This window comes from Nicotiana tomentosiformis, chromosome 3 (genome assembly GCF_000390325.3).
Source record: "Nicotiana tomentosiformis chromosome 3, ASM39032v3, whole genome shotgun sequence".
Classification (NCBI taxonomy): domain Eukaryota; kingdom Viridiplantae; phylum Streptophyta; class Magnoliopsida; order Solanales; family Solanaceae; genus Nicotiana; species Nicotiana tomentosiformis.
In genome coordinates this window covers 142395203-142422113 of record NC_090814.1, presented here as the reverse complement: position 1 = coordinate 142422113, position 26911 = coordinate 142395203, and the positions used below count along the sequence as shown (strand labels likewise).

General features: G+C 36.3%; 6 protein-coding genes and 1 pseudogene across 8 annotated transcripts; 2 read left to right on the top strand and 5 right to left on the bottom strand.

Moving 5' to 3' along the window:
- Positions 1–524: 524 nt before the first annotated feature.
- LOC138906898 (uncharacterized) lies at positions 525–3756 on the bottom strand. The gene is made up of 2 exons (XM_070196569.1): positions 3593–3756; positions 525–2993 (listed from the first exon to the last, which is right to left on the bottom strand). Exon 2 carries the CDS (start codon positions 1391–1393, stop codon positions 566–568), a length of 828 nt encoding a protein of 275 aa, XP_070052670.1. The 5' UTR covers positions 1394–2993; positions 3593–3756; the 3' UTR covers positions 525–565.
- Positions 1655–2311, bottom strand: LOC138908602 (uncharacterized). The gene has a single exon (XM_070199280.1). It carries the CDS (start codon positions 2309–2311, stop codon positions 1655–1657), a length of 657 nt encoding a protein of 218 aa, XP_070055381.1.
- LOC138908601 (uncharacterized) lies at positions 2321–2971 on the bottom strand. Its single transcript, XM_070199279.1, has one exon. It carries the CDS (start codon positions 2969–2971, stop codon positions 2321–2323), a length of 651 nt encoding a protein of 216 aa, XP_070055380.1.
- Positions 3757–4908: 1152 nt separating the features above from the next.
- Positions 4909–9316, top strand: LOC104088342 (mitochondrial arginine transporter BAC2-like). Its single transcript, XM_070197752.1, has 2 exons — positions 4909–5419; positions 8572–9316. Exons 1-2 carry the CDS (start codon positions 5186–5188, stop codon positions 9277–9279), a joined length of 942 nt encoding a protein of 313 aa, XP_070053853.1. The 5' UTR covers positions 4909–5185; the 3' UTR covers positions 9280–9316.
- A 1740-nt stretch (positions 9317–11056) lies between these two features.
- On the top strand, positions 11057–14455 carry LOC138907241 (mitochondrial arginine transporter BAC2-like; annotated as a pseudogene).
- Positions 13238–14292, bottom strand: LOC104088338 (pyridoxal 5'-phosphate synthase-like subunit PDX1.2). The gene has a single exon (XM_009592996.4). The coding sequence runs from the start codon at positions 14290–14292 to the stop codon at positions 13372–13374; it is 921 nt and encodes a 306-aa protein (XP_009591291.1). The 3' UTR covers positions 13238–13371.
- Positions 14456–18236: 3781 nt separating the features above from the next.
- On the bottom strand, positions 18237–23720 carry LOC104088339 (periodic tryptophan protein 2). Of its 3 annotated transcripts, none has more exons than XM_009593000.4 (8): positions 22271–23720; positions 21617–21868; positions 21326–21418; positions 20767–21138; positions 19733–20077; positions 19275–19502; positions 18983–19181; positions 18237–18819 (listed from the first exon to the last, which is right to left on the bottom strand). In XM_009593000.4, exons 1-7 carry the CDS (start codon positions 23498–23500, stop codon positions 19011–19013), a joined length of 2691 nt encoding a protein of 896 aa, XP_009591295.1. In that variant the 5' UTR covers positions 23501–23720; the 3' UTR covers positions 18237–18819; positions 18983–19010. The 3 variants fall into 3 exon arrangements, with proteins under 3 accessions (XP_009591295.1, XP_009591294.1, XP_009591292.1); XM_009592999.4 differs by having other exon boundaries at positions 18237–18786; XM_009592997.4 differs by having other exon boundaries at positions 18237–18730.
- Between the last annotated feature and the right edge of the window lie 3191 nt (positions 23721–26911).

Below are 26911 nucleotides of genomic sequence, written 5' to 3'. Positions count from 1 at the left end.
TTTCATTCACTAAAAGTCAAAACTCAAAATAAATTATTCAAGAGAACGTACATGACGCTTATGAGATATCCAACATATCATCTTCATCAAACACATTTGAATTCGCTTGTGAGAAGGTTGTCTTAATATCTTCGCTTTCATCTACATCTACAATACGTATACAATATTAATTAGTTAAAATTAAGAATAATTAATTTTTTAAAACTAATTAACGTTTTAAGACTTTGATCTTTTAATATGATGAGCTTAATAAACTTTAAGCTTGGGATACTCTTCTTCTTATTTTTTGTGTCATATACTGTTTATATTTTATATATTTTAAATACGTATTTTTATTAGGCTCACGGGCCGGCCCAACCTAGCCTCAGTCAAGCCTCACAGGCCACGGGCTTACTCGCAGAGGCGAATCCAGAAATTTAATTTTATGGGTTCAAGATTTAGACTCTAGGATATACCTCAAGGTACTATACAATAATACCCGAATGAAATACGAACAATGATATTTAATATATATGTAACAAGTACCGAACCATCTAACATAATATATGTTCAATAAATATCACCATTACAATTGTACCCGACGGGTTGTCATGTTTTGAAAATGATCAATAATTGCATCATTAGGTACACTTTCAAATACTTCATCTTCTATATAACAAACTAAACAATCATTCAAAATTTCATCACCAATTCTGCTACGCAAGTCATTTTTGATGTACTTCATTGAAGAAAAAGCTCTTTCTACTGTTGCAGTAGCGACATGCAATATCAGACTTAACTTCACAAGCAAAAACACAAGTCTCCAAGTCTTGTACAAATCTGTTTCAACTAATGTTTCCGAAAGATCTCCAAGTCCTTTCAAGTTAGAGAAATCATTGTCTTCTTTCAGAAAGAGAATATAGTTGTCAAGCTCGTAACTGAGATCTTCAAGCTTTGAACCACTAAACTCATGAGGATAAAGTGTAGCAAGTTTCATAATTCTGTATTTATCATAATTTGCAAAAGAATTATCCGAACTCAAACTAGCCATATCAAGAAGTAGATTACTATTCACCGCATCAAAACGACTGTTAAGCTCCGAAAGTTGCAAATCAATAACAGTATTAAAAACTTCGACACGCAAATGATGAGAATATGTAACACTTGAACTCCTACGCTTTGACTTTCCAAGATGATAGTTCTTATCCATTTCAGGGATCACAATATCATGCTTGGAACAAAATGAAGAGGCGTCATCTATCAATGATTCCCATTTAGATTCTCTCATCACTTGCAATTGCCTCTTGGCGAAACCAACAAGCTTCATAGCATTTACAATATCCTGATCTTTTCTTTGCAAAGCTATATTCAAATCATTTGTGATTGCTAATAGTTTTAACATCAAATGTATCATATGCACAAACTCAAAAGATCTTATGTCATTCACTAGACTTTTTGCCACTGATCTCTCAAGATAATTTACATCCTCACTTGCAAGAAACTCAAGTACATTAATGATTGACGAGAATAATGCAATAAAGTTACGCACTGTCTTAAAATGAGAACCCTATCGGGTATCACCTGGCCTTTGGAGTCCAAGTTCTTGATTTAGTCCACTTCCTGTATGAACTTCACCAAGCACTTGTAGCTCCTCTAGTTTTTTTGCCTGATCCTCTCATAGCATATTCCTACGCTTAAAAGAACTTCCAACAATATTCAAGACATTAGCAACAATATCAAAAAATTGATCTACATCATAATGTTTTTTTGCAACGGCTACAAGAGTCAATTGCAATTGATGGGCAAAGCAATGTATACAATATGCCGAAGGATTATGTTTCAGAATTAAAGTTTTAAGACCATTGATTTCTCCTTGCATGCTACTAGCTCCATCATAACCTTGTCCCCGTATTTGAGATGGACTCAATGAGTGCTCTAAAAGCAAATCATAGATTGCTTTTTGTAATGACGATGAAGTTGTTTTTATAACATGAACAATACTAAGGAATCGCTCAATAAGTTTTCCCTCTTTGTTGACATACCGCAGAACAAGAGCCATTTGTTCCTTATGAGAGATGTCCTTAGATTCATCAACCAAAATTCCAAAATAATCTCCATTTAAATCTTTAACTATTGCTTTAATTATTTCTTTCGCACAAGCATTCACGATCTCTTTTTGGATATTTGGAGCAATCATCATGTTATTTTGTGGAGCACTTTGTAGCACAACTTTTTTCACTTCATCATCCCTATCTGCATACCATTGTAAGAGTTCTACAAAATTTCCTCTTTTAATAGAAGTTTCACCTTCATCGTGGCCCAGAAAAGACATTCCTTATTTTTAAAAAAAAATTGCCACATCAATCGAAGCATTCAACCGAACTCGATAATCACTTTTAATTTTTTCAGACTGCTTGTCAAAAGAGGTTAGAATTGCTTGCTCTTGATTAATTAAATCTCTCATCATCATAAAACATCTATTGTGAAGACTATTCACCTCTCCAATATGTGTGTTAAGCCTTTCTGTAGCTTTATTCCAAGCTCTAAAACCATTCTTTGTGAAAGAATCCCCAACTTTTCCATGTCCTCCATGCTCATTTTTAAACAAGTAACAACATAAGCAAAATGCTGCATCAACTTTAACACTATATTCTAACCATCCAGAGTATGAAGTGTTAAACCATTCAAGATTAAATTGACGCATAAATCCACCAAAATCTTTTTTTGGAAAACTACAATTACGAGGTTGACAAGATCCTTGTTGAATATAATATCTTCTCACTCGGTCACGTAAATTCGGAGGATACTCTGAAATTTGCTTTCTTTCTGCGGGATCAGGTTCAAGATTCAAATTCAACATTTTCTCTTTGTTTGATACCGCCGAAGGATTGATATTGTCATGAATAATTGGACGTGGAGAAGAACTCGGCGTAGGAGGACTAGAACCAGAACTTTGAGGAGTTGGAATAGCCTTGAAAAATTTCGTGATCATATCCACACTCACTAAAAAGATCCTAAAAATCACAACAACAAAAAATTACACTTCAAGGTGTAATTGAAACTTAATTCAACCAAATTAATATTTCAACAACTTAAGTACTTATGAAATTGGAGTTAATATGATACAATATCCCTAGGCCTAAAAGTAAGATTAGTTTAGGAAAGGATTGACTAGTAATTAAGTTGATATAAAAAGTTAAATTTAAATTCATTAATTTACTTAAAGTTTAATTATTATTTGAATTATTATATCTTAAACTTCCCAATGTAAGGTTCACACTTCACACCCTTTCTGTAGTACATAGAGCAGTATTTTCTTAGGAGACAAGTCGAATCAAGACAAAACCCATCAATACAAAGCAATTTTATCATCTCTCTATTCCTTGTTTCTCTAACTATTTTCTATAAAAATAAGCTGAACTGCTTTGTGAAAAGAAAAAAAAAGACAAGATCAAAAGTCAAAACACATCCTTTTGGGTGAAGTTTTGTTCTGATAGTGCGTTTCTTATATGGAACCAAAATGCAAGAACCAAGAACAGCAGTGGAAAATCTTGTAACTTATAATTAATAAATATTATTGTATTATTATTGACAAAGAGCAATAGAGGCATACCAGCAAAACTAAAGAAGATGATTGATTGCAGACTTGGAGTTTATGTCCAAGAAGAACTGAAGAAGAGCCTTTGCTTTGATTCTTTTGAAACCCTAGCTTTAAAAATTTGGGAACCGAGAACCTTCTGAAAAATGAAAGGTTTTGATCTCTTAAAGTTTTGTGAAGACCAACTTTTTTATAATTATTAAAAAGCCCCACAAGTTAATGAAGTACACATTAAAGAATAAAATTAATTAGGTGGTCCTCATCTTTTAAGGATAAGAAAAAGACCTCTTTAAATGGGAAGGGGCAAAAAAAGCCCATAAGTAACAAAGAAGTCAAACAGTAACTTAAATAAAATTGCAATAAAAGTTGTGTACACAGAGATTCGAACTCAAGTCTTCTCGCAATATACTTCGCCCATCAGTTTTACCACTGAACCCATAGCCTCATTTAGTCTATGGGTTCAAACACTAATATATGATCATATTTCAGTAATTTTGCACAGTATATTCTCGGGTTTTGTCGAAAGTTATGGGTTCAATTGAACCCGTATCCATAACACTAGATCCGCCCCTGCTTACTCGGGACGGGCTTAAAAGCCTCGTTTTTAAATGGGCTCCAAAAATTCTAGCCCAGCCCTGCTAAATCACGGTCTGGGCTGAGCTCCCATATTAATGGCTCTACTGTTATAGAGAAGTTTGATTGTACTTTAATTACGGGTAATGAGGTATGTGTCTGCATTAAGTATGAACGGTTAACAAAAGAGAGTGAGTAAGGTTGTTGGGTTTTTTTTTTTTTACTGGAGTGTCGAATTTTTTTATTTTTTACCCGTAAGCAACTTTATTCACGTTATATGTAGGTCAAATATTTTTATACATACAGTTAGACCAATCTATAACAACATTCCTATATAATAGTCATTTACTATAAAAGTCATATTTTTCTCGAAACAAATTTTTATATTATGCTATAATATATAGCCTTTTAATAATATTTTACTATAACAGTAAAAAAAATATCAAAATAAATAAGGTTATTATATAGACGTTTGACGGTATATATTAGATATTTAATCCTCTTGGCAAATTCTTTTTTGGGGTGAAAGTCCGGGCTACGCTGGCATATAAATGCTGCTTTTGGACACAATTGTTTAGGGCCAGGGTGATGGAAAAACGGGCTGATAAAAGCAACCCACTAGACTATTACTAACTGCTAACCTTTGATTGGTCCACGTAGAATATGGTGGGCTACCCCCCCCCCCCCCCCCCCGGAAAGAGGTGGTTGTCCGTTTCCTATTATAGGCCTCTCCCAACCAAAACCAACAAAATAACATTGTTGGCAATAAAAGAAAAAACATTTTGCAGTGTCGCACATTTTCAAGAATCAAGGCCGTGCACACATCCTCCTTTCCTCAACTACCAAACAAAAGGTAAAGTGCTGGAGTTGGTCATTTTTTATAGCAGAGATACTTAAGCAGGTCAATTTTTATTGCACAAATATTTAAGCAGGTCATTTTTATATAACATCCACATGTAAAGATGTTAAGGTAGGATTATTGAATAGATAATAAAAAAAGCTAATAAGGATTTTTCATTGGGGAATGAAGAGGGAATGGATTTCTGGCCAGAGTTTCTAGCAAGCAGTTGGGGTAAAGAATTTGTGGCTGGGGGATTTGGAGGAATAGCTGGTGTCATTTCTGGTTATCCACTCGACAGCATTAGAGTTCGACAGCAGAATTCCAAGAGCGGTTCTGCTTTCAGAGTTTTTCGCAATGTTGTTGCCACCGAAGGTCCCCTGTCTCTCTACAGGGGAATGGCTGCTCCTCTAGCCTCCGTCACATTTCAGGTCATTGTTCTTCCTCCTTTCGATAGTCCTTTTACGCGAATTTCGCGACACTTGAAGATAGAATTCTTAAATGATAGAGTTCAGGTCAGTACAAATATTATTTGAAGAATTAACCCAAATAACCGTTTATCTAATTTCTTAAACTAAAAATAGTCGAGAACAATGTTAGGATCGTGAACCCGGGTAGTGCGGAATTTAGCCAAACAACGGTATAATGACAATAACAAAGACAATGGAAGTTGATAACAATAACAATTAAAGCAGATAAAGAAGACACCAATTTAACGTGGTTCGGTCAGTGTGACCTACGTCCACAAGCGGATAGGAAAAATTTCACTATAACAATAAGAGTACAAAATTAGAGTAAACACTCTAATTAATCCCAAATACCCTAAGAGAATAACCTCACAAGATAACTACAAAGAAAGGGTTCACACAAGTGCTTCCCAACACTAACTCTCATACAAAACACTCTTAATAAAGGAGGAAAGTAAGAAACAAGAAATGAAGACTCAAGTCTTGTTGGTGTGTATAAAATGAACTAATGGCCTTCCTTTTTATAGGCAAAAAAGTCTTGCCTCTTAGGTGTAAAAGAAGAGATACAACTTGTACAAATGATGTCCATCACACAATGCAATATTTTTGGGTCCCAAAGAATATTGCCAACAAAGTCTACACTTTGCAAAGATGCTTATGCTTATGTGAGATGGACTCCATTAGCCAAAATATTGGTCATAATTACAAATCTTCACCTTGGCCTAATTTTGGCTGATATAGTAAGTTTACTCCACCTTCTCCGCAAAAGTCCCAATGGACATATGTCAAAATTTAATGCTATCAAAATCAGACAAGCTGTCTGATACCGAAACGGTAGTAGGGCCTATAATAGTGGAGCCCAATAAAGTATATAACGAACCAGATTTGTGTGCTTTCATGATCACAAGAGCACCATGAGAAACTTTCAGAACTCTACCTTCACCAGTGAATTTGCACCCAAGGGATTCTAAAGTGCCCAAAGAGATGAGATTTTTCTTCAACTCAGGAACATATCTAACATCGGTGAGAGTTCTCATCACACCATAGTGCATTCTGATCCGGATTGTACCTTTGCCAATAACGTTACAAGTAACATTGTTACCCAGTTGGACAACTCCACCTGGAATTGAATCATATGTAGAAAATACGTCCCTGCTAGGACACATATGATATGAACAATCGGAATCTAAAATCACTCATTGTCTAATCTGAAACTAGTTTCAGTTGCTAAAAATATAGTTCCCTCAATCTCAAAAGTTGCTACACTAGGTTCAGCGGTGTTAGTATTTTTGTGCACATTTTTTCTTTCTTTATGCTTTTATTTATTTTTCAGTTTATAGCATTCAGAGATAATGTGACATTTCTTATGACAATAGCGACACTCTAAATTATTGTATCTGGATATGGAGTCGGATTTGCCCCTAACAAATAAGCCAACTTCCGCTTGAGTTCCACTAGCTTCCCTAGTAATATCATTATCTATCTGTTCTTTTGATTTTAAGATAGATTTAACATCCTTATAAGAGATATTATCCTTTGCATAAATCATAGTATCTCTTATATGCTTAAAAGATGGGGTAGAGAACAAAGTAGTAACACGATTTGATCCTCATCTTTAATTTCAGCATCTATATTACTCAAATTCATAAGAATGGAATCAAAGGTGTCAAGATGAGAGAGAATAGAGGTACCTTCACCCATACGAATTGTATAAAGCTTCTGCTTCACATAAAGTCTATTTTTCACCGTCCTCTTCATATATAAGGTTTTCAATTTTTTCCACATGCCTTTAGTTGTGGTTTCTACAGAAACTTCACGTAAAACCTCATTTGAGAGATTTAAAATGATATTTATTTTTTCCTTTTTGTCTATGACGGCAAACTCCTCGTCCGTCATTTTATCCGGCATCTTCTCATTTCCTTACAATGCCAAATCTAAGCCATCTTGAATTAGGATAGCTTCCATCTTTAATTGCCACATTCCGAAGTTTGCACTTCGGTCAAATTTCTCAACATAAGACTTTGTTAGAGTCATTTTGGCTATTTAAACTAACCCGGTTAGATCTGGCTCTGATACCAATTTGTTAGGATCGGAAACCCGGATAGTGCGAAATTTAGCCAAATAACGGTATAATGACAATAACAAAGACAATTGAAGTTGATAACAACGGCAATTAAAGCAGATAAAGAAGACACCAATTTAACGTGGTTCGGTCAGTATGATCTACGTCCACAAGCGGAGAAGAGCAATTTCACTATAACAATAAGAGTACAAAAGAGAGTACAAAATTAGAGTAAACACTCTAATTAATCCCAAATACCCTAAGAGAATAACCTCACAAGATCACTCCAAAGAAAGGGTTCACACAAGTGCTTCTCAACACTAACTCTCATACAAAACACTCTTAATAAAGGAGGAAAGGAAGAAACAAGAAATGAAGACTCAAGTCTTGTTGGTGTGTATAAAATGAACTAATGGCCTTCCCTTTTATAGGCAAAAAAGTCTTGCCTCTTAGGTGTAAAAGAAGAGATACAACTTGTGCAAATGATGTCCACCACACAATGCAATATTTTTGGGTCCCAAAGAATATTGCCAACAAAGTCTACACTTTGCAAAGATGCTTATGCTTATGTGAGATGGACTCCATTAGCCAAAATATTGGCCATAATTACAAGCAACAACAACAACAACAACAGCCCAGTGTAATCCCACAAATGAGGTCTAGGAGGGTGGGATGTACGCAGTTTTACCCCTATCCTGGAAGGGCAGAAACTAAAAATAGTCGATGGATGTATAATTTATATATAATTCATATATAATATATGTATAATTATGTAAAATTAATGTATAATCTATGTATATCGACGAGAAAAAATAAATATTGAATCTGGTCGGTTATTTGCGTAACAATTCCAATATTATTTTTATTGTATTAACCATTGTATTAGATCCTACTTGTGGGAATTCACTGAGTTTGTTGTTGTTGTTGTTGTAGTAGTAGTATTAACCATTGTGCCAACCCACTCCGTATCTTCATTGTGCAAGAACGAATTTGATTTTGAATTTGGCTTTTATTCTTACAATATTAAAAAAAAAAAATGCTCTCCTCGTTGCAGAATGCCATGGTATTTCAGATCTACGCAACACTATCACGGGCATTTGACAGAGATATTCCAGCCAGCGACCCACCCTCGTACAAAGGAGTAGCTTTGGGAGGCACTGTGGCCGGAGCAATACAAAGCTTAATTATCAGCCCTGTGGAATTGGTGAAAATCCAACTTCAATTGCAAAGCAAAACCAATCAGTACAACAATCAAGCAGCTAGTCTCAAGGGTCCAATAGATGTCACAAGAATAATATTCAGACAGGAAGGTTGGAGGGGGATATACCGCGGGTTAACCATTACTGTCCTCAGAGATGCACACTCTCACGGTCTGTATTTCTGGGCATACGAGTATACTAAAGAGCAACTTCACCCTGGCTGTCGCAAGAACGGCCAAGAGAGCTTCCAAACAATGCTCATAGCTGGTGGTCTAGCAGGAGCTGTTAGCTGGATAAGCTGCTATCCACTAGATGTTGTTAAGACCAGACTCCAAGCTCAATCACAGTCTAAATCTGCAAAATATCACGGTATTGTTGATTGCTTTAGGCGAAGTATGAGAGAAGAGGGGCACGGTGTGCTCTGGCGAGGTGTGGGAACTACAGTTGGCAGAGCATTTTTAGTGAATGGGGCTATTTTCACTGCCTATGAAACTGCCCTGAGGTGCCTTTTCAACAACAATAACAATAATCATGCAAATGTTCAATCTAAAAATGCATTATAAAACAGTATCGAATAACTGTTCTTTTACAGTGCATCAACTCTTTGGTTGGCATTATTTCACTAGAATACTCGTAGCTTTTTGAAAAGAAAACACAGGATGATCCTAAGTAGGGCTGTGAAACAATGATCTTTCACTACACAAAGCAATAAACATGTAAACAACAACTAAAACCAAATGAATGAACTTGCCTCCACAACGTGATAGTCACAGTCATTTCAAGTCACAAACGCCTGAAGTACAAGCATATATGCCTTGAAGTTCAATTTCAAATATCACATGCCAATGACAAGTTGCAGTTGAAGCTGTTAGAGATACTACTGATGCAGATGATAAAGCAGCTGTCACATCAAGGCTCATTGCCGAGTTTAAGTAGGAGTCCTCGTGTATAGCTCACGTAGGAGTCCTTCTACAGATATTCTAGAAGCCAACTCCTGTTAATCTTCCCATGTATTTCTAAAGACTTAATTGTATATCTAGAGTAGGAATCTGGTAGCTACAACGTGGTGTTTTATACCCACTAAACGAGATACCACGTGTATTTCATCTCAACCATGAAGTGACTTTGGATCATTGCAACCTGGATACTGATCCGATTGCATCTTTCCTTGTGAGTTGTTTGAAGGAAAAACCTAACAGTACAGTGAGAAGTGTTATTGATCTTGTGAGATAGAAGTTTGAACATGTTATTTCATACAGAAAGGCTTGGATTACTCGAAAACATGCACTTCAAATGATTTAATGAACTTTTTTTTAATTCTTTGCTGAGTTAGTAAATGAATGTCATTCTACAACTTCAGACACGTAGTTAGGCTTTGACAAGCCAAACTTCAGACGGGTATGTCTTAAAGTGGTTAAACTTGCTAAAATTTATGATCTTCGGCTATGGCTTAGATAGGGGTTTTGAAATCGGCTATCCATGCACTTGCCCGCATTAGCTAGCCCACCAATAGGTGATACGCCATCTTCCTAATGAAGCAAAATAAAGACTATTGCTTGTATCCTTCATCTGGATTTTACTTTATCCAGATGTTCCTCTTTTACCTCTTTCATGTCTTCCTCCTCATTATCCTCATTCCAGAGGATTAGCTAATTATTACGCGCCTAAATTTTAATTGTAGGTAAGTGTCTATATTAAGTATGAGTTGTTAACAAAAGTAAGCAAGCTTATTAGATTGTTTTAAGTCTCTAAACAAGTTTTACGCCATCAGCAACTTAGTTCATTTTATATCATCTGATTTGAGTGCAAATGAAGATTCAGAAATCTTAGATAAGTAGTAAACTAGACAATCAAATGGACATCACTTTTTTTTTAAACTCTCCCAAATTTAGTTGCGCAAAACAAGTTAGGAAACATATAGTATGATTAAAATCATGATTCAAAGATGAGACGTGGCTTCCGGATTCAACTCGATCTGGAATTTCAAATTAATGCTGTATTTTGTGTCAATGATCAGCTCACCTGTGGGGTCACAAGAAAACAATGTATGGGCATATGATTGGCCGTTTCTTACATTAGCCCGCTCCCAACAAAATTGCATTATTAAGGTATGATTATTGAATAGGCATAAGAAAAGGTAGTAAGAGCGAGAGTTGAAGCAGAAGATAGGTACTCTTGATTGGGGAAGCAGAAGATATCTTCTAGCAAGCAGTTGGGGTAAAGAATTTGTGGCTGGTGGATTTGGAGGAATAGCTGGTGTCATTTCTGGTAATCCACTCGACAGCAGAATTCTAAGAGTGGTTCCGCTTTCAGCGTTTTTCGCCATGTTGTCGCCACAGAACAGAAGGTCCCCTGTCTCTCTACAGGGGCATGGCTGCTCCTCTACCCTCCGTCGCCTTTCAGGTCATTCTTCTTCCTCCTTTCGATTTTCCTTTTGTTACAGAATACGGATAATGATTTTCAGTTAACATGTCAAACGCGATGACTTATGAGGTTGAAGTCATGAATTCAGCTAAACGTCACTTAACAATGTAAGAGAGACCTGACTGCAGCCTGCACGGAAATTATACCACAAATATTTGCATATCCTAGTACAACACATTTCTTGATACGTCAATTTTGAGTATTTCCATAAACTTTTCTGCAGTTGTCCAGTCATCTAATCCTAGCAAGTGACTACCAGTTCGTGTCTTCTAATAGTTTGTCCTGCACCTATTTCGCTGAGCCAGCATACTTTTGTGGTGACTCAAACACATTTAAAATTGAAAAAAATTCATTTTTTTTAAAAAAAAATTGGAGAATGAAAAATGCAGTTCATATAACCTCTAATTTCAATATAAATGTTATTAGTGATTTAATATGCACGAAGGTATAGGATAACTTTTTAAACCTACTCTCAAACTTGAGGGACCTTTTATGTCGTTTTGTTATGCTTCTCATGAAGGAGTTATTTTGTGTGATAAAGGGGAAAATATGAGTCGATTTATTCGTATAAAGCAAACAAAAGTGAATATACTGAGTCATTTCTATAACTTTACTAAGCCATTTCAAAAGGTTATATGCCCTGTGCATTTTCGCAGAGGACATACGAATCCATACTTCAGAAGGCTATTTTCTATACATACACAAAAACCTATTTAAATTACTAGATATGTGTCCACTTGTTTTAAGATTCCCACGCTTCTTAACAAGGATAACCACCAAAATGGGAACGGTCTAAAAAAATTAAGAAGATATAAGAATCACAAATAGCGTATGCATATAGATTCTGATCTCTTCGCACATTAGTTTTGAACTGCAGCCATAGTGCCAAAGAACTAGCTCAACTGGTACATAGTCTGGAACTCGCCAAACTTTTGCCTCGTGTACCTTTCGACACCACCCACTCGAAGCATGCACCGTTCATTCCATAACCCCATGCCCCAACCCCCCGTCCCTCCCTTGTGCAAGAACAAATTTGATATAGAATTTGGGCAAATTAGTTTCCTCCCTACTGCAGAATGCCATGGTATTTCAGAGCTATGCAATTCTATCGCGGACTTTTGACAGAAATATCCCAGCCAGCGACCCACCCTCATACAAAGGGGTGGCTTTGGGGGGCACTGGAGCAGGAGCAATACAGAGCCTAACTATCAGCCCTGTGGAATTGGTGAAAATCAGACTTCAATTGCAAAGCAAAACCCATCAGCAGAACAATCAAACAACTAGTCTCAAGGGTCCAATAGATGTCACAAGAAGAATAATCAAACAGGAAGGTTGGAGGGGAATCTACTGGGGATTAACCATTACTGTCCTAAGAGATTCACACTCTCATGGTCTGTATTTCTGGTTATACGAGCATACGAAGGAGCAACTTCAACCTGGCTGTCGCAAGAACGGCCAAGAGAGCTTTCAAACAACGCTCATAGCAGGTGGTCTAGCAGGAGCTGTTAGCTGGATAAGCTGCTATCCCCTAAATGTTGTTAAGACCAGACTCCAAGCTCAATCAAATGCAAAATACAGTGGTATTGTTGATTGCTTCAGGTGAAGTGTTAAAGAAGAGCGACACGGTGTGCTCTGGCGAGGTTTGGGAACGACTGTTGGCAGAGCATTCATAGTGTATGGGGCTATATTTACTGCCTATGAAACTGCTCTGAGGTACCTTTTCAACAAGGGTGACAATAATCATGCAAACGCTCAATCTGGAAAGGCATTATGAAACAAGAGTAAAGAACTGCTCTTTAAAGTGCATCAACTCTTTTGGTTGGCATAAGTTGGAGCTCTGAAACACTGATCATTCACTATAACCGCAGTTATTTAGCCAATGCCTCCAAATGAGAGAATTGATTGGATTGGATTTGATCATATGCTGTTTCTAATTCACTACTACACAGCCGTAAACATGTAAACAATTACTAAAACCAAATTAATGAAAGTGCCTCCACAATGTAGTAGCCAAAGTCATTTCATTTCAAGTCAACTATTATCAATGTTACCATTTTCATTTTGTGTCACAAGCATGTGAACAAGGGCAAGACATGCTATGCTTAACTCATCATCATGTTATTGCAAAAGTAAACCAAGAAAGATAACACCGCTCACAAATACAGAACTGAAAAATACATAATACTATGATAAAACAACAGACAAATAAGACAAGCTAACCTATAGTCTCATCAATAAGTCTCTTCTGCACTAACAAATCGCTCGACCCTGTTCTCGTTCAAATTTAAACCACCCATTGCTTCCTCCAAGCCACTGCTTGCCGCAGCCAAAATATGAGGATCATTATAGTTTCTAACAGCCTGCACAATCGCCCTAACTTTCTTATAAGGATCCGAGCAGTTAAATATATCAGGTCCCAAAAACACGCCATCACAACCCAGCTGCATCATGAGCGCTGCATCCGCTGGGGTCACGATACCACCAGCTGCAAAATGTACCACCGGAAGTCTACCCATCTGCTTCGTTTGTGCGACAATATCATAAGGAGCGGAGATCTTCTTTGAAAAAGTGAAAACCTCATCTTCGTCCATGTTTGATAAAACTCTAACATCTCCCATCACTTTCCTCACATTGCGAACTGTGTCCACAATATTACCTGTACCTAATAGATCCCCTTGGGTCCTAATCATAGCAGCACCTTCACGGACTCTTCTTAAGGCTTCTCCGAGATCGCGACATCCACAGACGAATGGGGCACGGAAATTGTGTTTGTTGATGAAATGATCTTCGTCGGCTAGGGCTAAAACCTCGCTCTCGTCTACATAGTCTGCTCCAATAGCTTCAAGGATCTGGGCTTCGACAAAATGCCCGACTCGGGCTTTTGCCATTACGGGAATTGAGACGGCCTGTTTGATCTCTTTGATTAGAGATGGGTCGGCCATGCGCGAAATTCCGGGTCCTATAGGTTCTGAAACTACGAGGCAGCAGGCGCCGGCGGACTCGGCGATCTTCGCTTGGTCGACAGTGGTGACCTCAGCAATGGCTCCTCCGCGGAGCATTTGGGCCAGCCCGACTTTGATTGAGAACGGATTCTTCTTGGTGTCGGTAATGGCGCTGCCACTGTACACAGTCACGGCACCGTCTTCTTCCATTTGCAAGGTGTTTGTGAAAATGCCTGAACAAAACTGGGTGATAATTTCTCAGAACAGCAAAGCTTCAAGAGGCGAGATTTGAATCTGTTTGTGGAGAAACGATGGCGGAGGAAGAAATAAAAGGGAGAAGAGAAGTAAAGACGGGAATGGGGCGGTGCGAATTAGTTTGTTCGAGAAACTTCGAGGAGGTCTCTGTACGTGTTTTGGTGGAAAATGTAGAAACTTCCGATGGTTTCGATTCCAGGGGATCAAATCTAGGCTGCTTTATTTATTTTGGTACTTGCCTTGAGGATTTAAAGGCTGTAAATAATATGTCGCTAGAACAGAAAAAAGTGACATAAGAAAAAGGACAAAGAAAATAACAAAATAGCTACATTTATATCTATCTATATATACTATATTATAAGTACAAAAGTCTTTAATAAAATATTATTTATCTTTTTTACCCTCTAAAAATAGACTTTACATTGGACACAATTGTAATTTAAATTACTTTTCTAATATTTAGGACATTTAAATCCAGTGGCGAACCCATGATTTTGTGCAAGCAGGTTCAATCTTAGAAGTACATAACTTTAGTCGTAAAATAGTAGTTGTCAAGTGGGTTCAAATAAAATATTTATACAAAATTTACACAACTTTAATCCTAATTTATACATATACACAGTATTAATTTTTGGTGAAGTGGGTTCAGTTGAACCCGCTAGCCACCACATGGGTCCGCCACTATTTAAATCACCTTAAATTTTTGGTTATTAAATATTTTCTTATTAAACTAAGTAAGGACTCCTAATTTTTAGCCTTTAGTCATTACAACATATTAATCTATATACTATATTAAATGCACGAAGACCCTTAGCGAAATGTCGTTCGCTTTTTTTACCCTTTCAAAATTGATATTACATTGGATAAAGATGTAATTTAATTTACATTCCTAATATTTAGTACTTTGAAATCTGTTAAAATTTTACTTATTAAATTGTTCCATATTTGAACTATATAGATAGGAAGCCCTATTATTTAAAAAATATATTATGCAAAAAAATAATAAACGTATAAACATTTCTCCAACAAAGTAAACCAATCCTATTACATAACATCTTCAAAATTTTATTGGACAATAACTTTTCAATTTTCGACAATAAATAAATTTGAAGACATTATCGACACTTTCATATATTTAATATTTGACCTCCTTTCATGATATATTTTCTCTTTATCGTTTCTTTCATAATATTTGGAACTATACTAAATGAACAAATCACTAAGTACTTTCTCTTCATCAATTATATGTGTAGTACTTGAAACTACTCTCAACAATTTTAAAAATAAATAAGAAAATTAAAGAATGTAAAAATAATTTTCCGTGAACAATATTGAAGGATAATAATTTTGAGACAGAATGTGAGATTATTCAATTTCATGTGTGATTGAATTTACATTTTCGATATAAGAAATTACGAAATTAGTTATACCATAATTTGGTACTATTTTGATTTTATATTCAATGTGGGATAATAATATAGAGATTAGCTATGTATCACAAGAAAAAATATACACAAATGCCCAAAATATCTCCTTCAAAGCTTTTCGCCTAAATTATTCAAAAAGTCTAAGGTTAAAATTAAAAATAAAATTTTATTCAAGTTTATATATGATAAAATCAAACAAATATTTCTATTATACTTCATATATTCTATTTTAATCCAATGACTCAAACATCTATCAAAATAATTTATATCCAATAAATAATTTTGATAATATTTAATCACTGCATTATAACATACGTATAATTTTTTGCGGTATTCTAAATGAGAGTTTACTAATTTTTTTCTTTATTTTCCATTCATTCCAACAAATCTATATCTTTTTTTTATATTACTAAGTTATTTGTTGTAAAATATCAACTCAACATTAGCCATCCTTATACTATACACTATCGTCAAAAAGTTCTTAAACTATAGGGCAATCTATTCATTCCCAAATCTCTAAAGATATAACGATAGAATTTTAATAAAAGTATTTATGCATAAATATTTATTTTTAGTATTAGGTCACAAAAACTAACAATAAAATTTCATAAGATGTTCACACATAAGTTTTTAGAAATTGCAATAGGGCATCTTAGAATTTACGCGGAGAAGGATTTCTTTCTTTATTAAGTCAGCTAAGTGAGATTAACATTCACTACTTTCAAAAACTTACACTTTTTTATTTTTTCTTTTATAAACTCAAATATATTATTTAATTATTATTTATATAATTCTTTAAAATTATATATTTATTAGCATAGGGTACACGCGTGAAACGTGTACCCTAAGACTAGTTAAGTAAAAAAAACGTGAGTATTACCATCTAATAGAATACCATTAATGAAATAATGTTTACCTAGGATGAAAGACTAGAATTTAAAACTAATCTTTTTCTTTTCATTTCAAACTTGATCTTTATCATAAAAAAAATTATATTCTGAAGTCCCTCAAATTTTATGTTAAATATTATAAGAAACACTTCATTTAATAATATTTAATTATTTTTTAATATAGGAGCTTAAAATTAATTAAAGCTTTACTTATTAATTTGTTTTCTTATTAAATTTCACTTTGTATAAGTCTTACACTTAAATTATAAAAAGATAGATGAAGGAAAAATAAAAGGATTTAAAAAAGAAGAGGTACGGGTTCTTGAACAATAACATAGATAGTTCACTTTTTAAAAATATACAAGACTATTGCACCAATAAAATTATTCAATATTATACTTTTAACTTTCAAAAGTTTTAAATGTGCAATTATAATTATGCGGAATGTTGACCAAAAATCAATAATATGCACAAAAATAACAAGACAATTTATGAGATCTTTAAATTTTTACCCATGATACATTTAGCAAAATATGAGTGGGTTCATTAGCTAGCTTTCAATTGTAGATTCTCTTACTAGCTTGTTTTTTTTTTTTAAATGTCTTTTGTTTATTATTGTACTTTGATTTTGTATTTATTTAAAGTTAGTAGATTAATAGTTGCCTGCTTATATGTTGTAAATTGTATCCTTCAAAATTATTTGGATTTTCAAGGCTTGCCGTGAAACTGAAATTATGAAATTACAAACCTGGAACAAATGTTAGGTTGAGTTATTGATGATTGAGGACTTCTGAGATAATTTCTTCAATTATTAAGTTAGTTATACACAATTAATATTCATGACCATCTTTAGAAACTTACACTTTTATTGTATAACTCAATACTACTTTTAAATAAAGTTATACTCATTCAGACAGGATTCACGCGCACCATAAGACTAGTATAATAAGTAAATTAGATCAATGTATCTTATGATGAGCTAGAATTAAAAGGGTGTCAAGATTCCTAGTTATAGTTATGATTGCCGACAATTTTATCCGAGCAACAGTAACTTATCAATTGGAAAAATAGTGTTTCAAATAGTAATATTTTTAAGAGGCATGATTTTTCAATCAAAATGGCTCGCAAATTTTGATGTTAACAATTGTGCAATTTTATACCGTTTTTTTTATCAATACATTAATTGTTTGCTTTCTTTGCTTTTAGATTTGTTTATTACATAGTTTTCCGCTGAGAATTTCATCATAATGGTCCTCATGTCAATATAATCGGTTTGGATTTTGTACCGTCCAAAATATAAAGATCACAAAAGAACAGAGTACTAAAATTGATATTTATATCATATAATATAGTACAATTTCAGAGCTATATTTGCATTACATCATCTGGCCTTCGATGGCCCTTAACTTCAACTCCATAAGTTGCGTCGTTGCAGTTCCTATTACAATCATTTTTTACACGATGGTTGAGTCAATTGTTTCCAAGAAAAAAGGCAATGATGACATATAGACCCCAAATTAGGAATCAACATCAAATTAATAGACGTTAGACCTTTCTAGAAGAGAATGAATTGTAAATGTAATTTGCCTTAAAGAAGTGAGATTGCTTTAGTTCATTAAAGAGAATGGATAAATAAGATTAGGATTAACTTAGGCATTTCAAGAAGCCTCCTAATCTAGTATAAAGTGACTCGTTCCACATCCTAAACTTAAAACAAAAACTTCCACATCTAAACCAAAACCAAAATTGGCATACAAAATACAAGCCCAAAAATGACATGTAAATATTGGCCTACTGCTTCGACAAGCCGGTAATAACACAGACCATCTTTTAAGACATGGACAGAAGTAATGCTCTTACCATCTCGGTCCAATGAATTGTTCACGGTTGAGTAATCTTGACTGTCTGAAGCTTGGTTTTGCGATAGCTAATGAATGCTGAAGAATTGCAAGCCCCAATTACTGTCTACATGAATCTGTCTCCAGTATAAGACGATAGTACGGAACCAGTTGACTTCATGTCGCTTAACTCTTGGAAGCATGATAAAATTGTTACAACCGAATTTCCATATTAGTCCTGCAATACGTGGCCAGAACATGTTCACAGTGGTCCCAATGACACCAATTGAAAAGCTACAGGAAGCATCAAGAAGATTGGCCAATTAACTGGAAAGGGGGCAAATAATATGTAGGCTATTGAAATATCCTGAAATTAGTGAGCATTGTCAAGATTTAAGTTTCTAAAGCTGTAGTCTTTCATTAAAACAAATTTCATAAACAGTCCTATACTAGTTGACAAACAAAAGCAGAAATCCTAGAAGGAGCATACCAAAGAGCCAACAAGGCAAAGAGAACTGTCACTTCGCATCACTTGCAGAGCACAAATATCGAAGCAAATATTCATTAGAGGAACATGTATCAGCCAAATCTTGATGCAACCTAGTAATTGCCTTCTGCAACGATTTTAGAGCAGGAAGCAAGTTTCTGGAATTCTGCTGAATAGAATGGCCATGGGTTTTGCAAAGTTCCTACCAGACATGCAAAAGGATTAAAAACTGACAGACACGTAAAATCCTTGTCAGGATAAGGAAGAACAAAGAGGTGTAGCATTTGATAGAAACCTGACACCATCTGAGAATGAACTCCAAATGTGGGGAGTTCTCCAGCAGATATGCCAATGCCTCGACTAATCTCTGAATATATTTAACAGGGACTGAGGAAGCTACGGCTGGTATATCTGCAGGACCGACACCAATAATGCACTTCTTAATCAAACCGTCTTCATTTAAACGTAAGCTAAGAATCAATGCTCGACTAGTCTGATTTTCTTTTAGTGCTGCATCAACGGCCTGTAAACCAAAGTACATACGTAAGTGTTATGGAAATGTGTCTATGCACGGATGCCATGGTTGAAGGGTCATTCATCCAATCTGCATGATGTTTTTGTTTTTGAAAGTCAAGATACAATAAATTTGGATGTCGTTTCCTTCAATCTCAGTCTATGAACATCTCCTGATGGTTTCAGAACTTTTCTTTTTTTAATAAGGGTTTCAGAACTTCATTTTATATGAAGACTTACTTCTGGAGTAACATCCATGTCCAGATCAGTGGGGTCAAAGATAAAAGACTCATCCATAGAATAAATCAAGACCCCTTCCGTAGTTGCAGCTGCCCAACTCCTGCCAGTCGGGGCAATTCTCAGGCATTTTGTACGAATAACTGGTCTTCCATGGTTGGGCATTGACCCAGGCAAGTCATATGCCAATTTATTTCTCACTTGCTTATCAATGCCTTCTTCAGTATCACTATTATCATCATCAATTAGATTGAGCGGACCACTCTCTGTCATGTTTTTGGAGTTCAAAATGTCCAGTACCCCATCCAAGGAAAGATTGTGGGTTATCTGGAAGCGACGCAGCAACACCTGCAAGGTAATAGGTTTTTCTTTCCCAGTCAAGCAATGATGCACTCAAAAGCAAGAGAAGAATTTTTACAGGATCATGACACAAAAATCTCATATCAGCACGAAACAAGAGGTACCAATAGAGAAAAGTAATTTGGGAAAGATTTTATCCATCTCTAATCACTAACATAGGTATAAAATTAGTAACACCATGGGTCTTTCACAACTATCAACAATCAGAACATAAGGATTGCTCATAAGCTTTTGAATTTCAGAGGTCTGTTTGTACCTGTATCTTTTTATTCTATATATCCCAATTCACGTGACAACATTGACTTTGGAAATCACTTAAGCAATCTATAAACTAGGGTAAGTTTTACAAAAACAATAAGTACACATAAATAGCAACATATAATCAATGAATCTACAAGCTTTTCAGTTCAAACTCAACAATAGAACAAACCTACTTAAGAAATGAAGAAGACACTAACCCACTACCAAATCAAACTTAATTCAATTTGAGCACATCTTACACAATAGTTGTCATATCCCTATTTTGGGAAGTAAACGAAGGCAATTATAAAATTGTTTTATTGGTTTTTTTAAAAAAAATATTAGCTAAGAGAGAATACATTAATTCAAAAGATCATGCAGTCTATTTAATACCAGCTTCCCTAAGCAATAATATGTAACATCGAAAGAAACCACACCTGATCAGCAACATCATACATACAAATGAATTTGCTATTTCCACCAGCTAATATATAGCTCCCATCAGCAGAATAACACAAGGTTGTGAAGCACTTTCCAGAAGTTGAGTTAGCTGCTGATCTACGATCAGTCATGAGACGTCCACCTGCAATATCCCTTCGGCCTTCAATTGTGTACATCAGCAGACCCTCAATTGGATCCCAGAAATGAATATGTCCATCCAGGGTGCTACATGCCAGCTGCTTTCCATCAGGACGGTAAACAGCTGTGAGGACATCATGAGTGTGAGGAAATGTTTCAACTGCTCCTTTTCCTTCAAAAACGTCCCACAAGCGAACAGTTTTGTCCCATGACGAGGAAGCCAAAATATCCTATGGAAAACCAGAAAAAGTTAATCACGCTCTACAAAATTATTGGACTATATTGATTTATGATGCATAAGCAAAATATTGTCAATGAAAGTGTAGAGGAATGAAAATAGGGACATAACCTGACCTAAAATATTCTTTTTTATTTATAAGGAAATATTCCTGAATCTTGAATTAGAAAAATACTCACATTAGAAGGAGAAAACATTAGCCCATGAACAGGACCCTCATGACCGCTAAGAACATCTAGCAATCTGCCCGTCTTCATTGACCAGACAAAGATCTATGAAGAAAACCAAAGATAATATATTTGCATCAATAGCAGAACATGAGATAATATTATAATTATTTTTTGATAAGGAAAGAGAGAATATTTCGTCGCCTGAGAGATTCGAAATCTGGCGGGGAAACCCCATGGTACAAATATTAAAAACAAATAATGGTACAATGCATGCTCAAAACACAATCAGAACCGTAGTACCTCAAATGAGTCAAGGGTTCCAGCACATATCACTTCACCACTCTGATCAGAAGCTAAAGAAACAAATTGCTTAGATGTAGGGGTAGTAAAAGTTCTGAAGTTTCTATATCTGAAGAGATCCCACGCGCGAACTGTCCCATCCAAAGAGGCACTTAATAGACAATGGTTGCTAGCCATGAAATGAAGTGCAGTAACTGCATTTGTGTGCTCAGAGAATGTTACAAAGCAGAAACCCGATGAAACAGTCCAGACCTGCAAAGCATAGACAGTGAATATTTCAGCTTTCGTGTAGACCGATGTTAAGTGAAACTGAAGATGGAGAAAAGTGGGAATTACTAGGTAGAAAAAAGAGGGAATCATTAGGTTCTAGCAATCTACAATACATACAGAGTCCTCCTATATAAACAATTTTAAAATATAACCTGAAAGAAATGGTTGCTTCAGTAGTTTGATGGATTGAAATACTACATGACCTTATAACTATGGCGTCCCTAGCAAGCTACAATAAATGCTAACTTCAAGTTTTGCCTCATATTCCGTGACTACTACTTCTGAAACTTTTACATAACTTGCATAAACTAATTACACTACCATTGATAGTGCATACGATAAACAATCATTTTCACACATAAAAGCACCTCTAAATCCCTTTACCTTAATTTTGTTATCATCTGCTCCTGTGGCCAAGAGCTGAGAATCTGGTGAATATGCAAGGCAGTTTACATCAAAATAGTGCCCCTGTTGCTTCAGTATGTAACTCTCTGACTTCCACTCCCATACAAGCAACTGTCCAAGCCTTGCACATCCGAAAGTTAACCAATTCCCGAGATCATTAAAAACAGCCGTGGTAATCTTCTCTCTCGAGATGGACAACAAGTGAATGCACACGAAATCAGGCATTTGATATAGACCAAAGACCCCATTAGAAAAACCAACAATAATCATATCAAGATCCCTATGATAATCACAAGCCGTTAACTTTGCTGGTGCTTGCATGAAGAAGTCTTTCTTTATCAACTCCCATTTCACTCTGTGCAACTGAAATCTATCTTCTACGTCCAATTTATCACCATCTTTCCCATCAAAATTCTTCCTTTTTTTAACCGTTCCACCACTATCAGCTTCTACATTATTCCCTTGCCCTTGGTCTGGTGTACCTGGTGATTCTGGCTCTGAAATAACCTCTACTGGTTCATCAAAATTTCCATTTCCATCAATTTCACTGCAGCCCCAGCTAAAAATGGCGCCATCCCGGGATACGGTATAAACTCTACAAACCTTATTAGTTTTCTTATCAGTTCCAAAGAAAGCACCTATAATCACATCCCTATGGCCTAAAAATAGAAACGGCTTATTATATTTAACTGATTTTTTCAAACAAAAGAGCCTCACAGTTAGGTCTTTAGAACCGGCCAGCACGTAATCAGAATCAGGGCTCCAATCGAGCCACGTGATTTTATCATTACAATCGGAGAATGTCCTAATCAACTCAAACGGAAAGAACTCTTTTCTAAAACCAGGCGAGCGCCAAATTTGCAGGAGCTTACCGGCAGCAACGGCGATGAGCTGTCCGTCGGGGCTAAACTTGGCAGCCGCAACGGGATGCTTGAAGGTGATGCGGTGAAGGACAGCGCGGCGGCGGAGGTTGATGAAGAGGCAACGGTTGTTTTCGTCGATAGCGAGGAGAAATACGCCGTCAGGTGAGGCGGCGATGCGGCGGAGATTGGAGGAGGACTGTGAGGGCAACGTAATGGTTTCGGATTTGATGAGGTCAGTGACGGAGACACGGTTACCGACGGGAGAAACTAGAAGTGTGTTGTTCACTACAACGGCGTTGCCGCCTCTGTAAGGAGCTCCGAGAAGGTTCTGGAACCTGTAATTCATGGCTTATACAGTGAGAATAGAGGGGACGAGTATAGTAGATAAAGATGGTGAAGTGAAGTAGGAATTGACAAAGACAGTAGTGGCACAGAGAAGCTCAAACCCTAGATTACCGGCGTTGTTAAACCCCTAGTTAGGACGACGGGCGTTGCTTAAACCCTAAATTGAAACTGCCGGTTCGTTTTATTTTCTTTTTCGGGTCAAAGCCAATTTTTAAATGGTTGACACTTGCATGTTACAGCTTTGCCATTTTCTATGTTTTTTTCCTTTTCAAAAAACTTTGCCCATTTTCGTTTGTTAAATATTTATTCACACACAATACTTACACCAAATTAATTAATATAAAATAATTAATATTTATTTATACATTTATCATTTTAGTCGATCAATTTTTTTTTTAATTCCCCTCCCCTTTGATTCTCTTTTTATTGTTTACACTAAATTAAACAATTCAATCTTAGCATTTGAAATTAATGTTTGTAAAATGTATATTACTTGACTATGATCACTTGGTCAATCAATAAATATGTACATGAGAGACAAAGATATTTTAGTGTAAACATCACAATATATGAATAAAATTTTACGTTCATTTGGAGAAGTGCTAAGCTTTTTTTTGTTTTTCAATCCAGGAAATGCTAACACCAACGTTAAAACCATGAAAATAGTTATTTGCATTTATTTATTTGTTATTTTTGTTTTTGTATACGGTCAAAATCGAGTATGTCCTTCGTATGACTAATCGATATTGGAACATGATGGTCCAAGGTTCATCATTGTAATATCGAGTCATGATACAAAGTTAAGATCGAGCTTGAGACCCAAAGACCGAGTCAAGGTCGAGCTCGATCCTAGAGACCGATCAATACCGAGACCGGCCAAGATCGAGACCGAGTCAAGATCGAGCTCGAGACCCAGAGACCGACCAAGATTGAGATCGGCCAAGATCGAAATCGAGCCAAGAAATAAAAAAGCCGTTATAGCCGCATTTGGGGAGAGAATCTCTGCGGAAATCACGGCTTGAATCAAGGAAAAGCTAATTAATTAATCTATCATGGGATCCCCACTATGTATTTTTAATTATATCTAAGTTAGTATTCCTTCACTATATTAAGAGTGGTTATCATCTGTAAAAAGGGACATTCATTCATTCAGACATTATTCTTTCTGAGATACATAGCAAAGAGAGCAAATATTATCCTTTTTGACTTTTGATATATAGTCATATTATTTTTTCTATCAATCGTTCTTCACTCAATTTGGAGGTGATAAAACTTGAAGGCTTAGATCAACTAGTTCATTCGTTTTGTATTCATTTCTTTTATAACTAATTTCGATATTCATTTACATATCTTTCGCGATTTGTATCAATTTATATCACGTATCCTTAGAACTACGTATAAATTCAACTCTATCCGTTTTTCGGGTAAACAGTTTGGCGCCCACAGTGGGGCAAAGGATAATAGTGGTTATTTTGTATGAATCTCTGCAAAACTCACTATTTTACGCTTGCTCTTGAAAGTATCTTTGATTTTAGGTTAAAAATGATGAACCCTTAATTAATGACCCTACCTATCGACAACGAAGCTGGCCATCAAGATGCGAATAATAACCTCACACCGGGGGATGAAAGGCCGCTCGTTGACCCTGTTGGAACTCGGGCCGTAGATCCAATTGACATTAATTCATATGTGGCCATTGAGGCGAACCAATATACCGACCCTAAAAACAGCATTCACGGTGGAACTCGATCTGCAGTTCGAAAAACCCAAATTGTTGGAGAAGACAGGATCAGTCTGCGCATGATTTTCGAAATGTTTCAAGCTCAACAGGTAGCGATAGCTCAGCTGCAGATCCAAACCCAGGCACCGAGTAGGCCCGAGCCTGGTCCACCCCAAGAAGTCACCCACAAAACGGGGCCAGCAATAGCAAGGTCAAATGAACAGGAGTCGGGGACTAACCCGAAATTATAAAGATGCTCGAGGAACTAACAAAACGGATAGAGTCAGGAGAAAAGAGGATTGAAGCAAACGATAAAAAAGTAGAAACTTATAACTCTAAGATTGATCATATCCCGGGGGCACCACCAATATTGAAGTGCTTGGATTCCAAAAAGTTCGTACAAAAGCCTTCACCCACGAGCGCAGCTCCCAAACCTATCCCCAAAAAGTTTCGCATGCCCGGAATTCCTAAATATAATGGAACGACCGACCCCAACGAACATGTCACCTCTTACACATGTGCCATTAAAGGGAACGATCTAGAGGACGATGATATTGAATCTGTATTATTAAAGAAATTCGGGGAAACCCTGTCAAAGGGAGCAATGATATGGTATCATAATTTACCACATAACTCGATCGATTCTTTTGCCATGCTTGCAGATTCTTTTGTAAAAGCACACGTTGGAGCCAAAAAGGTCGAGACCAGGAAGTCGGACCTTTTCAAGGTAAGGCAAAAAGATAACGAGATGCTAAGAGAATTCGTATCTCATTTCCAAACGGAATGAATAGATCTACCACCGGTCAAGGATGATTGGGTCGTTCAAACTTTCACCCAAGGACTGAACGAACGAAGCTAAACGGCTTCGCGGTAGTTGAAGCAGAACTTGATTGAGTACCCGACTGTTACATGTGATGATGTACACAATTGATATCAATTGAAGATTAGAGTCGAAGACGACCAGTTGGGTTTTGGGTCCGTTATTAAAAGGGACATCGACCGAGAACTGAGGTCGAACAGGGACCGATACCGTCTGTATAACGGAGATCGTAGGGGTAGCAAACCAGGATGCAACTCTGTACGAGGCCAAGGGTCTCGAGGGATGATGAACAAAAATGGTTTCGACAGGCTTACCAAACCTAAGAAAGCACTGCAGTTATTAGAGTATAACTTTAATATTGATGCATCCGCCATCGTGTCGGCTATAGGACGCATCAAAGATACTAAATGGTCTCGACCTCTGCAGTCTAATCTAGCCCAGAGAAATCCCAATCAAATGTGCAAGTATTATGGCACCCATGGCCACTGAACGGAAGATTGCAGGCAGTTGAGAGAAGAGGTAGCCCGGGTATTCAATTAAGGGCACCTTCAAGAGTATTTAAGTGATCGGGCCAAAAATCATTTCAAAAGCAGAGAGTTCAATAGGAAAAAGGAATAAGAAGAACCACAACATATTATCCACATGATCATCGGAGAGATCGATGCCCCCCAGGGGCCAGTGCTTAAACACACTAAGAAGTCGATTATAAGAGAGAAGCAATCTCGAACTCAGGATTACGTACCTAAAGGAACCTTGTCCTTTAATGACGAAGATGCAGAAGGAATCATGCAGCCCCACAACGATGCACTAGTAATATCTGTACTTATGAATAAAACTCAAGTTAAGCGTGTGTTAATTGATCCAGGTAGTTT

Bases quoted from the DNA above. Each gene is read 5' to 3' on its own strand.
- LOC138906898 (XM_070196569.1), bottom strand. From the start codon at position 1,393: ATGATACATTTGATGTTAAAACTATTAGCAATCACAAATGATTTGAAT.
- LOC104088338 (XM_009592996.4), bottom strand. From the start codon at position 14,292: ATGGAAGAAGACGGTGCCGTGACTGTGTACAGTGGCAGCGCCATTACC.
- LOC138908602 (XM_070199280.1), bottom strand. From the start codon at position 2,311: ATGTCTTTTCTGGGCCACGATGAAGGTGAAACTTCTATTAAAAGAGGA.
- LOC104088339 (XM_009593000.4), bottom strand. From the start codon at position 23,500: ATGAATTACAGGTTCCAGAACCTTCTCGGAGCTCCTTACAGAGGCGGC. The intron at 20,078-20,766 runs GTGTGGTTTCTT...ATTACCTTGCAG, and splicing joins TGTATGATGTTGCTGATCAG to GTGTTGCTGCGTCGCTTCCA. The intron at 19,503-19,732 runs GTAAGTCTTCAT...TTTGGTTTACAG, and splicing joins ACATGGATGTTACTCCAGAA to GCCGTTGATGCAGCACTAAA.
- LOC104088342 (XM_070197752.1), top strand. From the start codon at position 5,186: ATGGATTTCTGGCCAGAGTTTCTAGCAAGCAGTTGGGGTAAAGAATTT. The intron at 5,420-8,571 runs GTCATTGTTCTT...TCCTCGTTGCAG, and splicing joins TAGCCTCCGTCACATTTCAG to AATGCCATGGTATTTCAGAT.
- LOC138908601 (XM_070199279.1), bottom strand. From the start codon at position 2,971: ATGATCACGAAATTTTTCAAGGCTATTCCAACTCCTCAAAGTTCTGGT.